We start from the raw sequence: 20,957 nt of genomic DNA, 5'->3' as shown, positions 1-20,957 counted from the left end.
ACCTTTTATTTTATTCTAAAAATGCACAGATCTCACAGTCTGGAAACACTCTACCTTCCAGCCATTAGCTCTCACTAATTCATAGCATTATTGTGGAGAGTGGAGGAGTTGTAATTGTTGTGGTATCAGAGCTGTTAATTACCGGAGTAAACAGTTGAAATGGTGCCAAGGTCTATTGTACAAGGCAGAGAAAAGGAGGTTTAAATGTTACTCCCACCATCTGGGGACTGGAGGAGAGGCAAATGCTTGAAAACAGTGGCGAGGCACTGCCGCTGCTTCAGTACCAGGGTTGGCGGCCATATGGATCCAGAAAAATTTGAATCAATTGAATTTAACTGCCAGTTTTTCACAATAACAGCGTGGAAGGAAGGAATAAAGCAGAAGATGAGAAGAAGGAAAATTGGTTAGTGTTTTCACATCTAGGAAGGTCCTGCTGGAGTCCTTTTGGAATTGTCTGCTCTGGTGAAAAACACAGAGCAGGTTCAGGCTTTGGAATAGATTCAAAGTGAGCTTTTGCTCTCTGAATGCCATGTGCTTCTGGTCATCTGTCCTCCGTGCCCCTTGGTGAGTCAGGGATGCCCTTGAGAAGTCTAGGACTTTCTGTGACTGAGCCAGACTCAAGACAGACCCCTACTGTGGGATTCACTGGTCTCGTCCTGTGCAAGGTCTGTGGAAGGAGAATAGTCAATTTGCAGTGCTGTTCCATCTTCCTGACTCCTTGTGTCTGACGTGTGGAAATATCTAAAATAGTCCAGCTCTTCTCTTGACTAAGAAACGATGTTGCTAGCCCGTTCCTTTTGTATAGGATAAATACAAAGTCTCTTGATAATCTCTCAGTTTCATTTCTGGAACTCAATCTTTTCCCATACTTGAATGAGAATCAAAGTCTGGTCTACAAAGAGAATACCAGGACAGACAGGGCTACACAGAAAAACAAAGCAAAACAAAAAGAAAGTAACGAGAATCAAATCCAAAGGACACGTGTATTTCCTTTTGTCTTCAATCTACAATTAAAGAGTTTCCATCAGTGTCCACAGTTTTCCCAACCAGCTTAATTTCTCTACATTGATAGGAAGAAACCTATTTCCAGAAGTAACCGTTATGACTAATTCCACTTATGGTTGATTTAAACATGACATGGTTTTCATTTTAAAATATTGTATAATATTTTAACCAGTCATATGTATTTACTGATTGTCATTCTTACAGTTCAGTATAATTTCCTTGAGAACTATTTTGCAATGGTAAGAATATTTGTCTATCACAGTCATTTGCTCCGGTAAGTACTCTTCAGTATCATTCCCCAAACATGAACATATTCTTCTCTTTTAAAACCACGCTGGATTACTGTATTTATTTCTAATCATCCCTTTAGCAGATGTTGAAGTAATCTGGGGTGTAATATAAACAACTCTTTTAAAGAGAGAAATCACAGATACACCAGGAAAAAGGGCAGCGTATATCAGGCTTTCATAATGGCAGTTTTGTCAGGGGAGGGAGAATTTTTTTTCCTCCTTTTGTGTATGTGCAAAGTTCAATTAAGAATTTCTAGAAACACTTAATCTTTACCTATTGAAACCCCCAGCATGCAGCGCGACAGGACGAACCTAGAAACAAACAAACAAACAAACAAACAAAGCTTGGCTCCCTGTGGTGAGAGGAAAGGGAAGCAGCAGTCTGCCTGCTGGAAAGTGGAGAGGGAATGAACTTCTCCAGCGTTCGTGGTCGCAGTGAAACAGTTGTGCTGAGCTTCAGAATGGAAGCGACATATGTGCCTCAGTTGGACGAAATGATTCTCCAGTCAAATCGACTGCTAGGCCTGCATGTTGGTGCAAGGTGGAGGCCTAGATAATGAGGGACAGGCTCCTCAAGAAGCAGTGAGTGGATAATGCTACATAAGTATGGAATTATATACCGTGTTCTCAACACTCTGCTTAATGAGAGCCGCCACTGCAGCGAATCACTTGCCACACACCCGAAATGGGCCATTAGCTATCAAGGGAAAATTGTCTTTGCTGCTTTTAGCAGATGGAGCAAATATTTTACAAAGCAATTTTACATACCAAAAACATTTGTGTGCTTTGGTAATGCTGGTTGTTTTACATTATGTTACCTTCTACTGCAGCATAATTTTCCATCTCATCGAAGGCAAACTTGGCATTTTTGATTTTTAAATTCTCCATTAACAATTAAACATGGAGTATTAAAGCTGTCCTTAAACTTTAAGTAAGTACAGAGAGTTGTTTCTGACTTGCTGGAGACATTTTCATTTTTTTTCTTCATCCTTTCAACATATTTTTGCACCCTAAAGAGGGACTGTTCCTAATGGTTGCAGTGGAAAGGAATGAGTGAAAACCTCACTACTGACTGCAGAATGAAAGTCAGCACCAGGTGGTTAGCAGAGCATCCACTGGCTTAAAACTACCATTGTGGATTGTGGGGACATACTTTGGTCCACCAATTTTTTTTTGCATCCATTTAAAATGTTTAAGCTTCAACTAACAGAACCTCAACTCAAATAGATTTCCAAATAGAGAGAAACTGGCCTTGGCTATCTGGAATTCCAACTGGCTCCACAGTTTTCTGTCTCTCCTTTGAACTATGCATAAGGCTGGTTTCTTTCTAAGGCTAGCTTCCACAATTTTTTCTTGGTACAAGCAATAGAAAGAGAGAGCACCTCACCTGGTAGCAACTCAGATCACACACTCTTTCCAGAGGCCCCAGTAAGCATTTTCTAGCAAGTGCCTGGCCTCACTGGGTTGCATCTCTACTGAACCAGCCATTGTGCAAGGACAAGGCTACATTTCTTTGGAGGTGAGAGTGGAAATCCCCCTCAACCACTCTTCCGTAGCAAAGAACAGGGAAGAACAGTTCCTGAAAGGAACTTAACCGGAAGGAGGGGACATAAATGCTGGGTAGCCAACAGAAGCTATCTATCCTACCATTTCCCCATATTTACCATAGCACCTCCTGCCACTGATGGCTGTTACAGGCACAGATCCCACTCTGCTATGGCACACTGGGAGCAAGTTTTGCTTCTTTACCCATTAATTACCTTGTCATTATTCACTAGACAGAACTTAATTCCACATCCTAAGTTTGTAAAGATGTACTTCTGTTCCCGGATTATGATAGGAAGACAGGCAGGCATATGATAAACAGACATACATAGACCTGTCATGCACACCCTCCCTTACTTGAATATGTGAGCTGCAAGGCCCACATTGTCATCACTGTAGAGGTGAGGGAGCAAGTCTCTCTTCATTGACACGAAGGCCATAGGTACTAAGGTATTAGTTTAAGACTTATACATCCCACTAGAAATAAATTAGATAGTTAATATTACCCCTTCCGACCCCATTTTTCTTCACTATGTCTTTAGAGAGCTAATCATGACCCCCAAGCTGCTTCTGAGTGCCCCAGCATCTCCACTGAATGCCACCCTGTCAGTGCCTTCAGCTGATGGGACACGAAGCATCTTCCAGACTCCCGAGGCAGATTGTTCTTTTAGAAATCTACCTCCTTGTTGTGGTTTTGTGCACAGTGAAAATGATAGGCATTGTGGTAGAATGACTCACTTTGTAAGCAGAAGTAGTAGTGGCGCCTGACACTGTGTCCAGAAGCCTTGTAAGTTAATTATTGACTCTCACACATGTTGCAGCTGAGGTGACACTCCATATATGTCACCTCATTTATCTTTCTGATAAATGAGGCAGGGAATCCTGTGACATCCACCCAGGAAGAATTCGTGGTTCTAAAGTAGCCGGTCCTTCAGGTGGTTCCTTGGAAGTAAGGAGGAAGTCTATTGAGAGATTCACCTCTTCTATTCTGTAACTTAGTCTTTTCTAGCGTTCTGCTGAAGATCTGGCACCTGGTCTAAATCAAGCTGCAGGGCTTTCATCTGCTCCTTCACTGTTTCCTCTCCATATTTCCCCCTTGTAAAAATAGCCCTCTAGCACATATGTAACTGAGTAGATGGCTCCACTTGCCTTCAAAAGTGGGAGAGACAGAAGAGTCTCTCTAATCAAGGCAGGATAAAAAGAGAATTTTCCACCTGTCCAAGAGAGGCTTGGGCTGCGAGGTTTCTTTTCTCTGGGATAGTTTTCCAGAAAGAGGCAGACTCTAAAGCCAGCCTTCACTGCCCCCTTTGAAGAGACAGTTTTCTTCCATGGGGCAGAATGTGAACTGAAACAAGTGTGAGGCTAGAGAATGTGGGGTGTTCAGAGAGCAGAGGGGTTCCTTATGCTGGAGATGCTTGCTCATAATTTGCACATGAAGCTTTGACACTATCAGTGAATTTGCAGTAAAAATGAGAGTAAATGTACAATGTACAGGTATGGAGTGCGAAGGCCCGTTGCTTCGACTGTCATCTTCCTTGCTTCCACATGTCAAGGCAGAGGTTTACTGCATGAGCAGACTTCCCTAGCCCTTCCTAGCAGGACTCTGTACCTTGTGTTGGCCAGAACACTCTGCTTCTGAGTGTGTTTTTGTTTTGTATGTCAATCACTTACTAAGATTAACTAATGATACAGCCAGGAGTTTCCAGGTAGTTAGAAACAATTCAGATTATTTGGACCTGCCTATCATAAACTCTAAGATATTTGTCTTTTAGTCTGGATTTTCAGTGAGAATTAAAACAATAAAGCAAATGTTTTAAGGAATCGGGAGATGGCAGAGGATAGAGGAGAATCACTTTTTAATGTTAGGGAAATTGGAAAAATGAGTATACAGATGATTTCCAGCATTACAGCCAGCCCTGTCCCTAGAGCGGATGCTTGCAAATCACTTAGAGTTCTCGCTCAGATTCAGAGTTTTCCTGGGACCCTGGAGCAAGCTAAAGCTTTGCTTGTCCCTGCTCTGCATTAGAACATGATGAATACTGAGCACCAAAGTGTTTATATGTAGTGCCCTGCCCTGCACCTGACAGAGTGTCTAAACTGTGGCTTCCATTTGAAAAGTTTTAATGAGTCTTAAAAGCATTATAACTTAGATAGAAAAGAAATTATTGTAGCAAGCTACACCTTTTACATAAAAAGATGGACTTCCTATTGATTAAAGAGCTTCCTTCTGTTCTCACTCCTGATGGGAGGCTCTGTTGTCTTTGGATCATCTCACCGATGATAGCTATGTAACTAGACAGGTGACACTGTGATCTGCAGGGATTTCAGGTTGACTAAGGCTGACCGTAGAACATGTTCTCTAGCTGAAACATCTTAAAATCCCACCTTTACAGTTGTAGCCAAAAGTTTAGGCTTTCCTATCAACACTGTAAAAGGCAGCTTTTACAACAGAGTGGGCACACGTTAAAGAGGCAGAATTATCAAAAAAAGACCTCACCAACTCCGTTGTTCCTCCTAAGCTCAAATGCTGTTAGATTCATAGAATAAAAAGTATTCTCATCTAAAAGAGTTAAGGGACAAGCTATTCAGCTTTACATTTTCCAGAATGTGAAACTGAGGCTCAGAGTGGAGACGCAGAGGCCACTCTGCAGGTGGGGCTGAAGTGAGTCTGAAGCCTGGACTCCTCACGACCAGTACGGGGTGCCTTTAGGACACATAATGCACAATTAGCATCGATTTCAGGGAGGGGAACTCACACTGAAATATGAAAAGTGAAATGGCTGGAAAAATAGAACAATCTCAAAATGGCTTTCTGGCTCTGGGTAAACAGTAACCACATTTTTTTTGCCTGTTGGAGGCCTGGTTTTTAATCACTCCACAAGCAGTTTTCATTTCTGTAGTAAAATTGCTTGTGGTTCTATTTAATTTGTTTCTGCAGGAGCCAGCTCTGGTGAAGATCTCCGAGGAGCTGGCGGGCATTTTAGCACAGCACGTACAGCCAGTCAATGAGAAACGGTTCCCAACGTGGAGGAAATTCCTCCAAACATTTCTCACTCAAGGTAAATAAGACTGTAAAGTTTCTGTTGAGGGTCAGTATTACAAGCTGAGGTTCTGGTTCTGGGTCAAGCCAGGGCCAATTCAAATACTCTTCATCAGTCGATGTGGATTTGGAAAATGCTTCTGCAGCTGACTTTGTTCTTTTTCAAGCACTGCCTAAATATTTATCTTGCACCCAGCCTCTTAAGTAAATAGGAACTGAGCATGCCAGGCATGCCATGCAGAACTCAGTACTCTGGGCATTTCTTAGACCAGACTTGTCTTGAGGGGCAGCTCTCCAGTGAACCACATGTGACCTTGGACAATCCTCAGAGACCCAGTTTCCTCAGTTACTTATTGCATATAGTAGTTAGGAAAATTCGGGGTTAGAAATAGGGACATTTCTATCACAGACTGATGAACAAAGGCCTTTACTAGATCTAGTTTTCTCTCTCATTTTCTAGGAGAGCAGAAATGCCCTAGCTCCGAAAGGTAACATTTTCAAACCAGAATCCTCTACAGACTAGGAATAAAACCAGCCTCCATTATTTTTAGATTCCTCTCCTTCCTCATCCTCATTTTGGGAAGTCAATGATGAGTGAGAGGATGAACAGACCTAAGTTTACGTGCAATTCCAGAGGCCTCTGGGGTGCCACACAAGGACACAGTTAGGCAAAGGCTTCCCCTCTCTAGGAGGTTGCACATAATCTGCTTAACTTACTGCTGTCATGTGATGATGATAACAGTACACTGGCCTCAGTATATAATGATAAACTGGTAATGCTGCCATGTTATGACAACTGAACAATGGTAATAGCACACAGTAGCTGTTATACGCCAACATCATCCTAAGTAGACACACATTAACTTACTTCATCCTCCTGTCAATCCTAGGAGTGGGTACTGCTATCACCCTTATTTGAAGCACAGGGAGCCCAAAGTACGAAAGATTAGATCATCCCAGATAATCTGCCAACACATAAAAGGGCCATAAAAGTCTACCCTATGTTTCTGCAGGAGTCTTTGCCAGGGCCAGTGAATCTGTTCATTGGAAGCAGGACTCAGCCCTATGTATGAAAGGGGTTTGTCGGAAAGGACAGGCCTGTTGGCTGTAGAATAATACATTGGCTGGGAAGAGTGTAGCAGATGCCCTATTAATGAGTTATTTAAATAAGAGGTTGGATGCCAGCCATCTAACAGGAATGCTAGGGGGTATTCTCTCTCTCTCTCTCTCTCTCTCTCTCTCTCTCTCTCTCTCTCTCTCTCTCTCTGTGTGTGTGTGTGTGTGTGTGTTAAGGTACCTTCAGTGTTCTCTCATCTCTATAAGTATATGAATAAACAAATTTCCACATGGATCCCTGGACAGAAAAGAGAAAAGAAAGAAGTCAGCTCCATTTGTAATTGAAAAAAAAAAAACAGTGTCTTCCACAAGCAAGCAAATAAACAAGTTTAGAAGGGATTTAAATTAAGAGGTAAAACCATGAAGACCTCTAGTCTCTCTCAGACAGAGTATTAGGAAGCTTACATAATCAAAGATCAGCCTGAAAATCCTTCCTCTAGAGCAGTGGTTCTCACCCTTCCTAACACTGTAATCCTTTAATACAGTTCCTCTTGTGCTGACTCCCAGCCATAAAATTATTTTCACTGCTACTTCATGTAAATTTGCTACAGTTATTAATTGTAATGTAATATCTGATATGCGACCCCTGTGTAAAAAGATTGTTCAGCTCCCAAGGGGGTCTTGGCCCACAGGTTGAGAACCACTGCTCTTGACCATTTCTTTTTACGTGAGTCCCTTAGCTCTACCTCCCCTGAGCTATATGGCCACAAGCTAAGGCTTCACCTTCACCTCTCCCTGTCCATCTCCCTCCTTCTTCCTCAGTCATGTCATAAACACTGTGGAGAAGAAGCAGAACAGGCTTTATTAACCCAGTTTCACAGAGGAAGAAACTGAGACTTAGAGATGTTGGAAAAAATAACACTCCAGATAAGTAATGAATGGGAACATATTTATATCCTATAATTTCAGTACATTTTAAAATATGGTTCTTATAAGTCAGTGTTCTCAGTCTATGGGTCATGACCTCTTTTGGATCAAACAACCCTTTCACAGAGGTCACATATTAGATATCGTGCATATCAGATATTACATTACAATTCATAACAGTAACAAAACTACAGTTACAAAGTAGCAAAGAAAATAATTGCATGGCTGAGAGTCACCACAACATGAGGAACTGTATTGGAGAATAGCATTAGGAAGGTTGAGAACCATTGTCACACGTAAGGTTCTGGATGGGCCCGAGCCCTAACCCTAGTGCATGCAGGAGGCCTTGTGTATTTTCTGACTTGGGCAGGACATCACCCCATGTTCCTGACTCTCACCAGCTTCCATCATCCGCCTATTTCATCCCACTTCTATTCTTTTGAGTGAGCTTATGGCCACAAAATGTGCTACAGATTTGGTTTCTACACTGTCATAGATTTATATTAAAGACAATACATTCTTGGGAAAAATTTAATTGCTTTGAAAGGAAAAAGACTGAAGTCTTGATGCTAAGAAGACAACACAATTAAGCATGTTTGAAATAATATATCAAGATTGGTTACTTTTTGTAACCAGTGTAATAAAACACCATGATCAAAAATGACTTCTGAAAGAGTTTATTTTGGCTTCTACCAGAGGGAGAGCCAATAATAGTGAGGGAGGAATGGAAGCAGGCAATCGAATAGGACACTGAGAGATCACATTTTCAACCTCAAGAGGGAAGCAGAAAGATCAAAGTGAAAGTAGGGCAAGGCTATAATCTCTTAAAGCCTACCCCAATGACGGTCTCTCTCCAAGGCTCCATAAGCCCCAAAACAACTCCACCAACAGAGGACCAAGTATTTAACTATATGAGCCTTGAGAGATATTTCTCATTAAAAACTCCATGGTATCCAAAGTGATATTGTAAATCATAAAAGATACTGATACATTATCATCAGTGACAGCCAAAGTACCAAGTTACCTGAACTACAGAGACTCACTGGTTTGCTTGTTTTTGGTTTGGTTATGTTCATCTTATTAAATCTCCAGCAACTGGCATTCAGTTGTTATATACTCTAGCAGACCTCATTTGAAGAACATCTTGAACAAGCCAGCAGATAAAGTAGAGATTGAATATGCAGCCCCCCAAAATCATTTTCCTTCTGAAAGTTAGCATTCATTAAGGCTACCCCTTATCAAATTTATAGGGACTGAATGAAAATATTTCTTAAATGACTGCCTTTGAGAACAGCTCAAAATCTCAAAATNTATATATATGATCCTGCTTCAAGTGTGGTTTGTAGAGATGGACAGAAATCACCACCCAACTATTACTTAGCAAAAGCAGCAAGTCCTGGTACTTGCTCACTTTTTCTTCATACGTGTGTGTGGCGGGAGGTTGAATGTGCATGCATGTGAGGCCAGAGGTTGATGTTGAGTGTCTTCCTTGATTGCTTTCCACCTTACTTTTGAGACAGGGTCTCTCACAAAACGTAGGACTTGCTGATTCAATTACATGCGCTACCCAATAAACCTCAATGATCTTCCTGTCTCTGCCTCTCGAGCACTGAGGCTACAGGCATATGTTACCACACCAGTTTTTACAAGGGTGCTGAGATTTAAATTCAAGTCCTCATACTTTTGTGGCAAGCACTTTACCAACTGGACTATGTCACCAGTCTCTATGTTTGGTTTTCTACAGGATTCCTATGACTAGCATGACGGCCAGTGTTTTCTATGCCTATTACAAGCCCACACTGTCAAACCTTAGAAAAGTAATAATGCTAGACAGAAAGAGTGCACTGGTTATTAGGATACCAACAGTGGGCGGTGGAGAGTTAATTCCTTGAGGGGTTTGACCCATAATCCTTGGATCCTTCATTAATGTAATGAGTGGTTCCAAATATAGCATTTATAAGATATTTGTAATCATGATCATAATCAAGACTACTGTTCACTGAGCCCTCCCATGTGTCAAGAACCAGACTAAATACCATAGGCACAATTTCTCAAACTTTAGGACAGTTTGGTGATGTAGAATTATGTCCCCCATTTTATAAGTAAAGAAAAGCAAGTCAAAGGTTGAAGCTACTTGTTCAGTTTCACAAGATGACAAGTGCAAGGTCTGAGCCTGAGTCCCCCTGCCAAAACATAGATTATTTCTTCCTCCTGCAAGCGGGTCTTTCTCTTGACTGTGTTCTTTTATCTGCTCCATGGTTTTCCAACCAGGTGGCGTGATTGAAGGATACCCACCTGCAGACAGTGTCACCAACCTCACCGTAGACATGTTGATAGAGCCTGATGGAGAAGTCAGGGTACTGTCAACGGGGGACCAGTTTCATGCTGACGGCCCCTTTATTTCTTCTGGTACCACCATGCCTCAGACCTCAATGGACCCCCGAGTTCTCAGTTCTTTGTGTCTCCAAATTGGAAATGCCTGCAGAAAGAAAGATGTGATTGGTTACTTTTCTATAGATCTGGTGACTTTTATTGATCCAAACACCTTAGAGCAGCAGGTAAGTTGAACAGTTGGCATATATGACACTAAAACACTCCACATCCGTGCAGCAGACAGTATCAGGAAGCACCCAGTACTCACTATGCTCTGATGAGCTGACTGTAAATCTATATCTTTGCTATCCATGATGACCTAAGGGAGACCAGGCTTTCTGTCTATAAACAGGGTCAGAGTTAAAACATTTGTGCAAAGTAGAAGTTTGAATGACTGAAACTCATCCAACACAGTTGTTAGCTGGGTCTCTCATTTTTGTCTATTATTGCTATGCTTATATCTTATTGAGAAACTATTTTAGACTGTCCAAGGACTGAACCTATCTAAAGTGTGTTCTTAAATAGAAGAATGAATAAACAGAAATGAGGTAAGAGTCTTATATCTGATCTTTTTTTTGCCAATAGTTCACTAACAACTCAGATTATCAATGTTTTCTTTAAATCATATATTGGGAAATACTTTAAAAACAAAAAGATCTAAGTAATCATGCAATCAATATCATATGCCCTCTCCTCACTTGAAAGATAAAATGACATCAGCAGCACCTCCAGCCCTGGGTACCCCTTGCTGAACATGGAGCTCTTCCTCCTCCTTGTGAACAGGTGGAGACTTCCATCTTAAATTTAGAGGGTTGACAGTTTTATACATCTTTATACTTTTAGTGCACACGGAGGTACCAGAAACAATATATAGTTCCACTCTGTGTTTTTAAGCATCCTAGAGATTATAGATACATATATTCCATAATATGCTTTTATTTATTCAAGATTACATGTGTGATAGTCTGTGACTCTGCATATTTGATTTTTATAAATCTTTTAAAGCTTTTTTCTATGCTTTTTTCCCCTAGAATAATAATATTTAAATTTACTACTTCATGAGACTCAGTTTGTAATGTTTGGTTCCTCTGCTTTTCATGTTGGGTGTCTAGACTTGTGGCTAAAGTTGAAATAGCTTGAGGTTTCCCACCCTCCAGTGTCCTTAGTGTGAATAAGCTGTGGGTGTTTTATATTCATCGTTCAGTTTTATCTGCTATTTCAGTCAGATTAAGGTTTAACAGCAAGAGTTTATGTTTAGGGTAGTTGGGGGTTTGCTGGATAACCATTTTCCACTTGTCTCTATTGGGTTTCTATTTTGTTCCCAGATTCATAAGACAGAATAAAGGACAGACTGAAAGGCATTCAGAAACCTCCCTAGGGAAAAGGGAGGAAAGAAACCACAGCCCTGGTGAAAGACTAGACTGGCAGGGAAGGGTGTGGAGGAGACTGTACCTTCACAAGCATCTGTCCTAGGAAGAAGGATAAAGTCTGAGGTTCCTGGGGTGGTAGAGAAGATGAAACTATGGTCACAGCTCACTGACAGTTTTTACTTGAGTTTGATATAGGAAGACATGCACACAGGAGAGGGGTCTCCTCCTAACACAATGTTGATCCTTCCTGAGTTCACCTCCTATATATACTTCTGAGAAACGATACCTAACACCAGTCCTGTGCATCTGACCAGCCCTCTCTCATCTCAGATCTTTTGTTTTTCTTGAATCCACCACACAACCTCCCCCAATCTCTTTTGTTCATTGTAGCACACTCTGCCAAAAATATGCTGCCCTCAGCCTGAAATGTTCTTGTCGGGATCTCACTATGTAGCCCCAGTCTGGCTTCAAACTTGATCCTCCTGTCTTGACATCCTAAGCGCCAAAGTTACAGACATGAACCACCCTCTGCTCCTGCGTTTTGCCTTTTTTTTTTTCTGACTGGGTTAACCCCTCTTCCATATATATATTTATATATTAAACACATATAATATTTCAGCACAGGCCATACTTACCTAGAGACTTCATGACTTCCTGGGCAACATCAAAATCACTGTTTTGGCTTCTCATATTATTATCTACCATACTTCTCCTATCACTTGTCTCAGTGGCAATTTAGACCTGTTTGTGTGATCATCTGATTATCTGTCTTCCTCGGTGGACACAGCTCTGCATGTCTCCTGTGCTCCCTATTGTTTGCTACGCAGTATCTCTGTACTGGGTCAGCAGACAGGTGTTTAGGAAATACTTGTTGGGTGAGTAAGCACAAAGCACATGCAAGCAGGTGTTTAGAAGAGCTCATTGAAACGAATGAAATGGATTTATATAAACCCAAGATTCTCTGATTTTATCATATTATGGGTTTTGTTTTCCTTCACTAATATTTGAATACATGGTAACAGGTGCTGCAGTAAGTTCCCAGTGGCCACTCAAAGGGTATTCCTACATTAGCAAAGGAAATATATACTTACAAAGCAGGCATATTCTCCAACAGTTTTGCAAGTGATATCACATCAAATAGCACCTTAATATTCTGACTGGTCTCCCCGTGATGCCAGTGAAGAGATGGACATATTCTCAGCCTCTCAATTCTTGCATGTTTAACAGATAATGAACATTATCTCATTTTAATCAGTATTTATTACTGATAATGAGCAGCTTCTCATGTTTGTCAGCCCTTCTACTTATCTCCACTTAAACCTCTGGTCATAAAAATAATTATCTGGTTATAGTTTTTGTCCCCTTTAAACTAAGTTATCATGAAAATGTTGATTTTTATATATAAAAACTCATTATTCGATCTACATGTTGCAAATACTTTTTCTCCAATTGTCATTTCTGTCCTCTCCCATTTAGAGGTAAGTACTTATTAATCTATCAGAACATATACTACACTATGAATTCCTGCAAATATCTTCAATAATACTCTAATGCCTCAAAATTCTTTCTAAACTACACCTTTTCCATGCTTAAAAATAAGGATAAACACTTTACCCACCAGTAAGGAACTTGAGTCTCTTCAGCCTCACTACATCTCACTTACTCAATGTAGTCATTTGTATCCAGGCTCCCAACCACTTCTGCCATTTTCTTCACTCAGCACATGTGTGCTCCCCACCATACCTCATGGACTCAGACATCAAAGCCTGCCATTTGTGCTATTTCTGTGATATCTGCCATTACACTTTAATTCAAATAGTCAAATTTCACTATTTTCTGTTGTATTACTTTGGACTTACTGTTTTTCCCTGGTCTTAGTTTTCTTAATGTCCAAGTAAATTTTCAGTTCAGAAATTATTTATTCTAATGATGTTTTCATAATACTTGCATTCTATGCTGTCAAATTCAAATTTTAATAAAATACACTTTTGAAAAATTATGACAAATAATCACAAAGATTTATATAGATATATTAATCACAAAATGGCCTAAATTGTAATAATAGAAAAAATTTAAAGAACGTATCATATATAAATGGAAACAAATACTGTGATATTAAAACTCATGTTTTTGAAGATGTTTAAGTGTTAATATAGTAATAGAAGGTTAAAAAGCAAATCATAAACAATATCTGTAATGTTCTGTATGAGAGGACTGAGGCTGTGATAGACAGAACAATTGTCCCTTATGGTACCTTACATGGCAGAGGGACTTTGCAGATATGACTGTTCTGAATTCAACAGTGAGATGGGAATTTGGAATGTCTAGGGACCAAATACTCGCAGGTTCATTTTAAGGAGGCAGGAAGGCTGGAGAGAGAGGGGGGGAGAGGGAGAGAGAGAGAAAGGACACTACATTACTGACTTTGAACCAGTCATTTGTGCCACTTTACACCAGTGAGCTTGTGGCAATTCATTACAACAGGGCTAAGAAAGTAACAAAGAAATTGGCTGCTATTTTGTTTTCTGTGCTTTCTGCATTTCCCTTTATAGTTTAATTAATGTATGTGTTTATATCCGTTCATTTGTTTTGGTACTACGGTTGAACCTACGGCTTTGTATATGCTAAACTACACCCTAGTCCCTGCATTTGCATTTTCAAGAGTAAACAAAGATGTGTTAAATTTCTAATCAGAGAAAGAAATGAATAATTATAATCATAGATTTGTATAGAGGGTTCTAGTCTGCAAAGCACATTCACGTACATGGTTTTATTTATATACACACATCTTAGAATAGATACGAGAAACTGAGGTGCCTACATCCATTCAGATTTTTGCTAGGTAGCTCCAGCTGGGACCTATAATTTACCATGCTGGCATGAGAGAAGCAAAGGGGACTAGGACCAAGGAAAAGCAAATAAATTAGAGGGGTGCACTAAGGACAAGCCTACAGTTATTAAAAAAAAAAATCTCCAGAGCAGAAGGTAAAGATTCTGTCATAACCTCAGGAGATAAAGATGAAGGTCTAAAGCAGCAGAATGTGAAAATGGTTTTGGAAATGTAGGATTTAAATAATAGACACCAGGCATTCAGCCTGGGCTAAATACTGAGATTCTGTTTCTAAATAAATCAACAAATAAATAGAACTGGGAAAGTCAGCTAGAACACAGCATTGCAGGGGAACAAAAGGAGGGAGCTGGTCCCTGGAAAGTGGAGCTGGTGGAGCACAGCTCAGTCTCCAGCAGGGTAATAGGTCAGAGATTTCAGGAAACTAGAAATGCGAAATCCAGGCCTTTAGAGACTGCATGCTGAATACATGATAGTCCAGAAGACAGCTTTGTGGCAGCCCTGTTCTAGCAGGAACATCAAGTACCTCCAAAAGCTTTAGGTTGGGGAGAGATTGGCATATTCTTTGAACAAACACATTCTGGGGGTCTATTCTGATGTCCCTTGTTGAGTGAACAAAGATAAACTTCTAGGAAATTTAGATTTGGAGTTTACTCATTTATGGGGAAAACTAATGAAACAAGTGTTTATTGAGCATCTATTATGCACATGCCATTATAGCAGGTGCTAGAGAAGCTGCAGAGATGGTAGAAAGAGATGGGAAAGTGCCGCCTTGAGGGGGTGCACGGTCTAGCTGGGAAGCTGATCTGGAAAAATGAATCACAAGAAAAGGCTTAACTGACAACTTGAAAGAACAATAAAAGAGACATCAGAAAGGTAATGTCAGTTTAACTGCCACAACACTTGCTGTGTGCATTCAGATAAGAGCAAGGTCCCTTCTGTTTGGAGCAATCGGGGAGGTTTTTACAGAAGAGGTGGGATGGGAGCTGAAGGATAATTAAGATTGAAGGAGTGTAAGAAAGAATGTGCTCTAAGTAGGAAGAGGTTGTAAAGGGTGTGGTACAAAACAAAACAAGACCAACATACAGAACACATATGGAGAAAGATGATAATCTGTGTCTTACAAATATCATATTTTACCTTATATAAATATGAATTATATAACGTTTAAACAAACTGTCAAAGACACTGGCTGTTGAAATCCCAGATTTAAAAATTCTTTGCGTGTAGATAACTGTGAACTGTATGAATGTGTATATGTCCATGTGTGTGTGTGCTCATTCATGGGTGCTCATTGCCTGTGTGTGGAGGCAAGAGGTTGGCATCAGTTGTCTTCTGCAATCACTCTCCACCCTTGTTTTGTTTTGAGATGGGGTCCATATAGTCCTCGCTGGCCTGGAACTCAGTGTGTAGACCAGGCTCACTGCCAATCCTCACACCTCCTCACAAGTGATTTAAAGGCACGCACCACTGTGACTTTGAGACAGGATCTCTCACTGAACCTGGAACTTGACTGCCTAGCCAATAAACCTCAGGGATCTTCTGTCTCAATTTTCAAAGGTTGTGATGAGATGACAGACACTTACCACCACACCTTTTTACATGGGGGCTGGGGATTTGAACTCAGATTCTCATACTTGTGCAGCAAGCACTTTACCCACTGAGCCATCTCTTCAGCCATACTAATTGTGAACTTTGTGGGGGAAAAACCTCATTTATGAGTGCTGATAGGTATATTTAAAAATAAAACAGGGATAGGATATTAAATCTTTTTATTTCATTTCTTGCTGTGTTGGGGATTGAACCCAAAGCCTCTCATTCTCAGCAGGAATTCTATCACTATACTGTGCTCCCACCCAAATCCAATCTTTAAAAAAAAAAAGAGTTGAGATGAAAAATGGCTAAAAGTGCTTAGTAATGGCCCTTCATCAATAGGGTAATCAAAAAAAACTTATTACAAAATGAAAATTGAGGAAAGACAAAATGGAGTACCTGATGTATATCAGACCATATGCCATATCGCAGTGGTTAGACTTTTTGCAGCTGATATATGTGAAAAAGAACGTAAAGGGAGGAAGTATTTATCTTAGATTACAGTTTCAGAGGCTTTGATCTGGAGATAGCTGGCTCCATTGCTGTGAGCCTGAAGCAAAGTTTAATATCATGCACAAGGGCAGAGGACAAACTCCATCCCCAAATGACTCCCAAGTAGGCCCACAGTTCTAATACCTCCAATAGTGCATTCAGATTTTTAATCCACTGATGGTTTAAATCCATCCATATCACAATTATATCCTCAGAGTCCCAACTCTGAATGCAAGTTGTATCAGAGACCTTTCAATACATGGACATATCAAACACTTTCTAAAAAGTGTTTCTCTGGGATCCTAAATGTATCGTCTCATCCTGCAACAGAAAAATCACCTAAAATTGTCTCACTGTGATGCCATGAGTGTCAGCCTCTCTCTTCACACTGGCTAGTGTGATACTTTAAGACACTCAATGAGCCTTTGGTCTGTCATTAGTTAGTGAATTCTTGCCCTGTTTCTCACAGGATGTTCTGGCAGGCTGAGCACATATATGCAAGGTGCTATTGTTACTAAATCAAATGCCATAAGCACATGCAAAACTGTCACAGAGACCCTCAGCAGGTTCTCAGACTGGGAGTGGAATCTGAATCGAATTAGCATTATTTTAAAAAACTCACTGAGCATTAGCATCTCAAAGTGATATATAAGCATCAAAAATGAATACATTTATTTCAGAGGATGCAAAACCCGAGGTCTACAGAAACATCATAATTTCTTCTTGCTCATTTCTGTAAACCCAGCACCTAGCATCCTGTCTGGCAGATAATAGATGCTGAATAAATATTTATTAAATGAATGAATGAATACTTCTCTCTCAGTCCCCCTCTGGTAATATCATTTGCAACAGCTCCTTATCTTTGTTTTCAAGATATATAAGGAATTCACTAAGGGAGCTCAATGAGATTTACTTTCCCTCTTTAGGGAAGGTATTTTATTTATATATAAGAGGGTTAATAGTGTATATCTAAATTAAAATTTAATAGGCCTTTGGTATAAACAGCAGTGCCTATTAGTCAGTGTTTCTAAATGCTATAATAGTCGCATTGTTAATCACAACTTACTACCTAGTGAAGGGGAAGTAGATCCCAGAGGATCCTGAAACAGTAAAACAAAAGCCTTGTCCCTTTTAAATGTGTGTCTTTGTGTCAGCGATAAAGACCTTCAACATGCAAGTGATGATGATAATGGTGATGATGAGAATGACAGCAATAAACACAAGTTTTTATCATGAAATTAATGGTCATATAGAATACTAATTTTATAGTGTGAAATTACATTTATATTGATTAGTGAACTAGTGGCCAATTTTACTATATGTACAATATTACCATATGTGGCTATTCTTAATGTCTTATTAACCTCCTTATGTTACAAACCATGAAATTTAGGAAGCTTGAGTTCAAACCTAAACCTCAGATATTAGGTGAGCAGCCTGCGGACTTATGTATAGTGACCTATTTGAGTCACCTAACCCTCAGATATAGGTGAGCAGCCTGCGGACCCATGCATAGTGAACCTCATTTAGGTACCTTTGTGTCACTGCTGTCATTTGATAGAGAAGCAGTGTAAGGGAGGAAAGACTTACTTGAGTAGTTTTAGATATTTCAGGAGCTGTTTCTCTGCCCCATTTACTTGGACAGAACCTTATTGTGGGCTCATATGTCAGAGGAGTTTCTTTACCTCCTGATGGACAAGAAAAGAGACATAGACAGGGACCTGGGAAAAATGGAGCTCTCAAGAGCTTGCTTGCCTTCAGCAACTTGCTTCTTCCAGCTGTACTCCACTATTTAAAGTTCCCAGAACCTCCCCAAACATCACCACCAGCTGAGGACCAACCTTTCAGAGTATGAACATTTTGAGGGGACACTTCATATCCTAAACCACGGCAACCTTGTTTCTGTTAGCTGCTTTTCCAGTGTCTCTAACATCCTTGTTCCCTTTAATAACTAAGACACTTCTCTCTCCAGAAACACTTCCAGGGCAGAGAAGATCTGGGCATGCTCACTGTCTGTGCACTACTCAGAAGATCCACATTTTTGCAGTATTCAGCAGGGCAGTGAACAGGGGGCAGGGAAATGTTCCTGCTACACACAAGGGTGTGCCCTTTGCCCTCTAGTGTGGCAGAAACAAAGATGACACTCTCCCCCACTTCAGCTGTCATCTTGCTTTCTGTAGAATGAGTGCTCCCTTGCAAAGCTGTCCTTCCTTCTTCCTAGCTTTATCAAGTATAGCTGACAAATAAAAATCCTAAGTGTTTAAGGCGCACACTGTGACACTCTACTGTGTATGTACACTGTAAGGCGCACACTCTGATACTCTACTGTGTATGTACACTGTAAGGTGCACACTGTGATACTCTACTGTGTAAGGTGCACACTGTGATACTCTACTGTGTATGTACACTGTAAGGAGGTAACACATCCATCACCTCATATATCTGTCTTGCTTGTGAGAAACTACTCCCATATGGCAGACTTCAGGCACACAGTATTACCAACTCCAGTCACAATGCCATACAGTATCACATAGTATTTTTATTCTTTATTAAATTTGAAGCTTTTATTGAAGAAATTATTTTTCATACAATATGATTCATTTTTTCCTCCCTACCTCTCTCCCCATAAAACTTTATGTTCTTTTTCTCTCTTTCAAATGCAAACAAATAAAAAACAGAAAAATACAAAAACAGAGAAAAACACATAAAACTAAAATTCAAAACAAACAGACAAAAGATCAACTAGACAAAAATGCCAAAACAAAGCAAAATTAAACAAAAAGTCTACAAAACTACATTGAGTTCTGTGTTGGCCAACAATTCCTGAGCATGTGGGCCTTCTCTGGTAGCATAAAGTATCATTCAACTATATTCACCATGCCATATGCTAGGTCTCTCTTTCTCATCTTTAATTGGAAATCTGTGCCCTTTAACCAGCATTCGTTTATTCTTCTACCTCCTGACCCTCGTAGACATTTTTAGATGCTATATACAGGTAAAACAACGTATGCCTGTCTTCCTGTACCTAGCTTATCTCATTTATCATAGTGTCCTTTGGGCTTGCCCATGCTATCACAAATGTTAGGATTTCCTTTTCAATGGCTGACTAAAACTCCATTTTATGTGTCTGTATCTGTGTGTATATATACCACAATTTCTTTATCTATTAATCTATTGAAAGATTGTCTCAAGATCCAGCTATTATGAATGATGCTGTCATGGCATAGTGGTGCACAGCTCATTAAAATAATGACTTTGTTTTCTTTGGGTCCATACCCAGTAGTAGAACTGCTGAATCATATGACAGTTCTGTTCTTTTATTTCTTAAAAAAAAGGTATTTATTTTTATTTTATTCGTTTTATTTATTTCTAAAGATTTGTTTATTTTATTTTATGTTTGTGTTTTGCCTGCCTGTGTGTATTTGTACCACATGTGTTCCTGGGGTCCACAAAGACCAGAAGTCTCCTGCAATGGGAATTACAGACAGTTAGAATCCACCAAAAGGGTGCTGACAATTGACCCCAGGTCCTCTGAAGGAGCAGCCAGTGCTCTTAACCACTGAGACATCTTTCTATTCCCCCTATTCTTTTTACTTCTTAGGAGCTTCCATACTATTTTTCAATACTGGCTAGAGTTGTATTACAACTAGTCATAATAACATAGTGATCTCACTATGCAACTCTGTTGGCCCCACTTGTCATGCAGACCAGGCTGGTCTTGAACTGAAAGCAATTCACCTACTTTGCTTCCTGGGTTCCGGGTGCTGCCCCACCCAGCCTTCTCTTTTGGTTCTTGAAATGGCTATATTTATCTGTTCTGTGTTACTATAAAAATGCCTGAGGCTGAATAAAGAGACTTACTCAGTCAACAATGCTAGAAGCTCAAGAGCCGAACTTAGCCTGTGAGGGTCTCGTGGTGGATGACATCTCAAGGCCAAAAGCACATCCAGATGCACATGCATTTTCTTACTACTACTACCCTTGTGTTTTTGTTGTTCATTGGCTGGTTTTTGTTGTTGTTGTTTTCAAGACAGGGTTTCTCTGTGTAACAGTCCTGGCTGTCCTTGAACTCACTGTGTGACCTCAGACTCACAGAGATCTGCCTGCCTCTGCCTCCAGACTACTGGGATTAAAGGTGTGCACCACCACTGCCCAGCTACTACCTCCTACTGTTATCTTCATTCATTTCAACTTGCCTTTCTCTCTTCCTTCCATCCTTCCTTCCTTCCTTCCTTCCTTCCTTCCTTCCTTCCTTCCCTCCCTCCCTCCCTCCCTCCCTCCCTTCCTTCCCTTTCTTTCTTCTTTTGCCTGTTAATATACCTTCCCTTCCTGTAGTGACATTTCATTTGTATTTTAATAAATAAAGCTTGCTTGAAGATCAGATAGTAAAACAGCCCCACTGGCCAACCTTACAGACC

At 40.2% G+C, this 20,957-nt stretch overlaps 1 protein-coding gene across 1 annotated transcript in view; it reads left to right on the top strand.

Annotated features, from left to right (window-relative positions):
• Iqch (IQ motif containing H) overlaps window positions 1-20,957 on the top strand; it is a 125,157-nt gene that overhangs the window by 54,633 nt on the left and 49,567 nt on the right. Inside the window, exons 10-11 of the mRNA XM_050151778.1 lie at window positions 5,779-5,899; window positions 10,135-10,421. Coding sequence (XP_050007735.1) covers window positions 5,779-5,899; window positions 10,135-10,421 — 408 coding nt within the window. The remainder of the gene's footprint in view (window positions 1-5,778; window positions 5,900-10,134; window positions 10,422-20,957) is intronic.

This window comes from Alexandromys fortis, unplaced genomic scaffold (genome assembly GCF_014885135.2).
Source record: "Alexandromys fortis isolate MF-2015 unplaced genomic scaffold, M_Fortis_MF-2015_v1.1 scaffold_70, whole genome shotgun sequence".
NCBI classification, from domain to species: Eukaryota; Metazoa; Chordata; class Mammalia; order Rodentia; family Cricetidae; genus Alexandromys; species Alexandromys fortis.
This window is presented reverse-complemented; position numbering and strand designations above follow the sequence as displayed.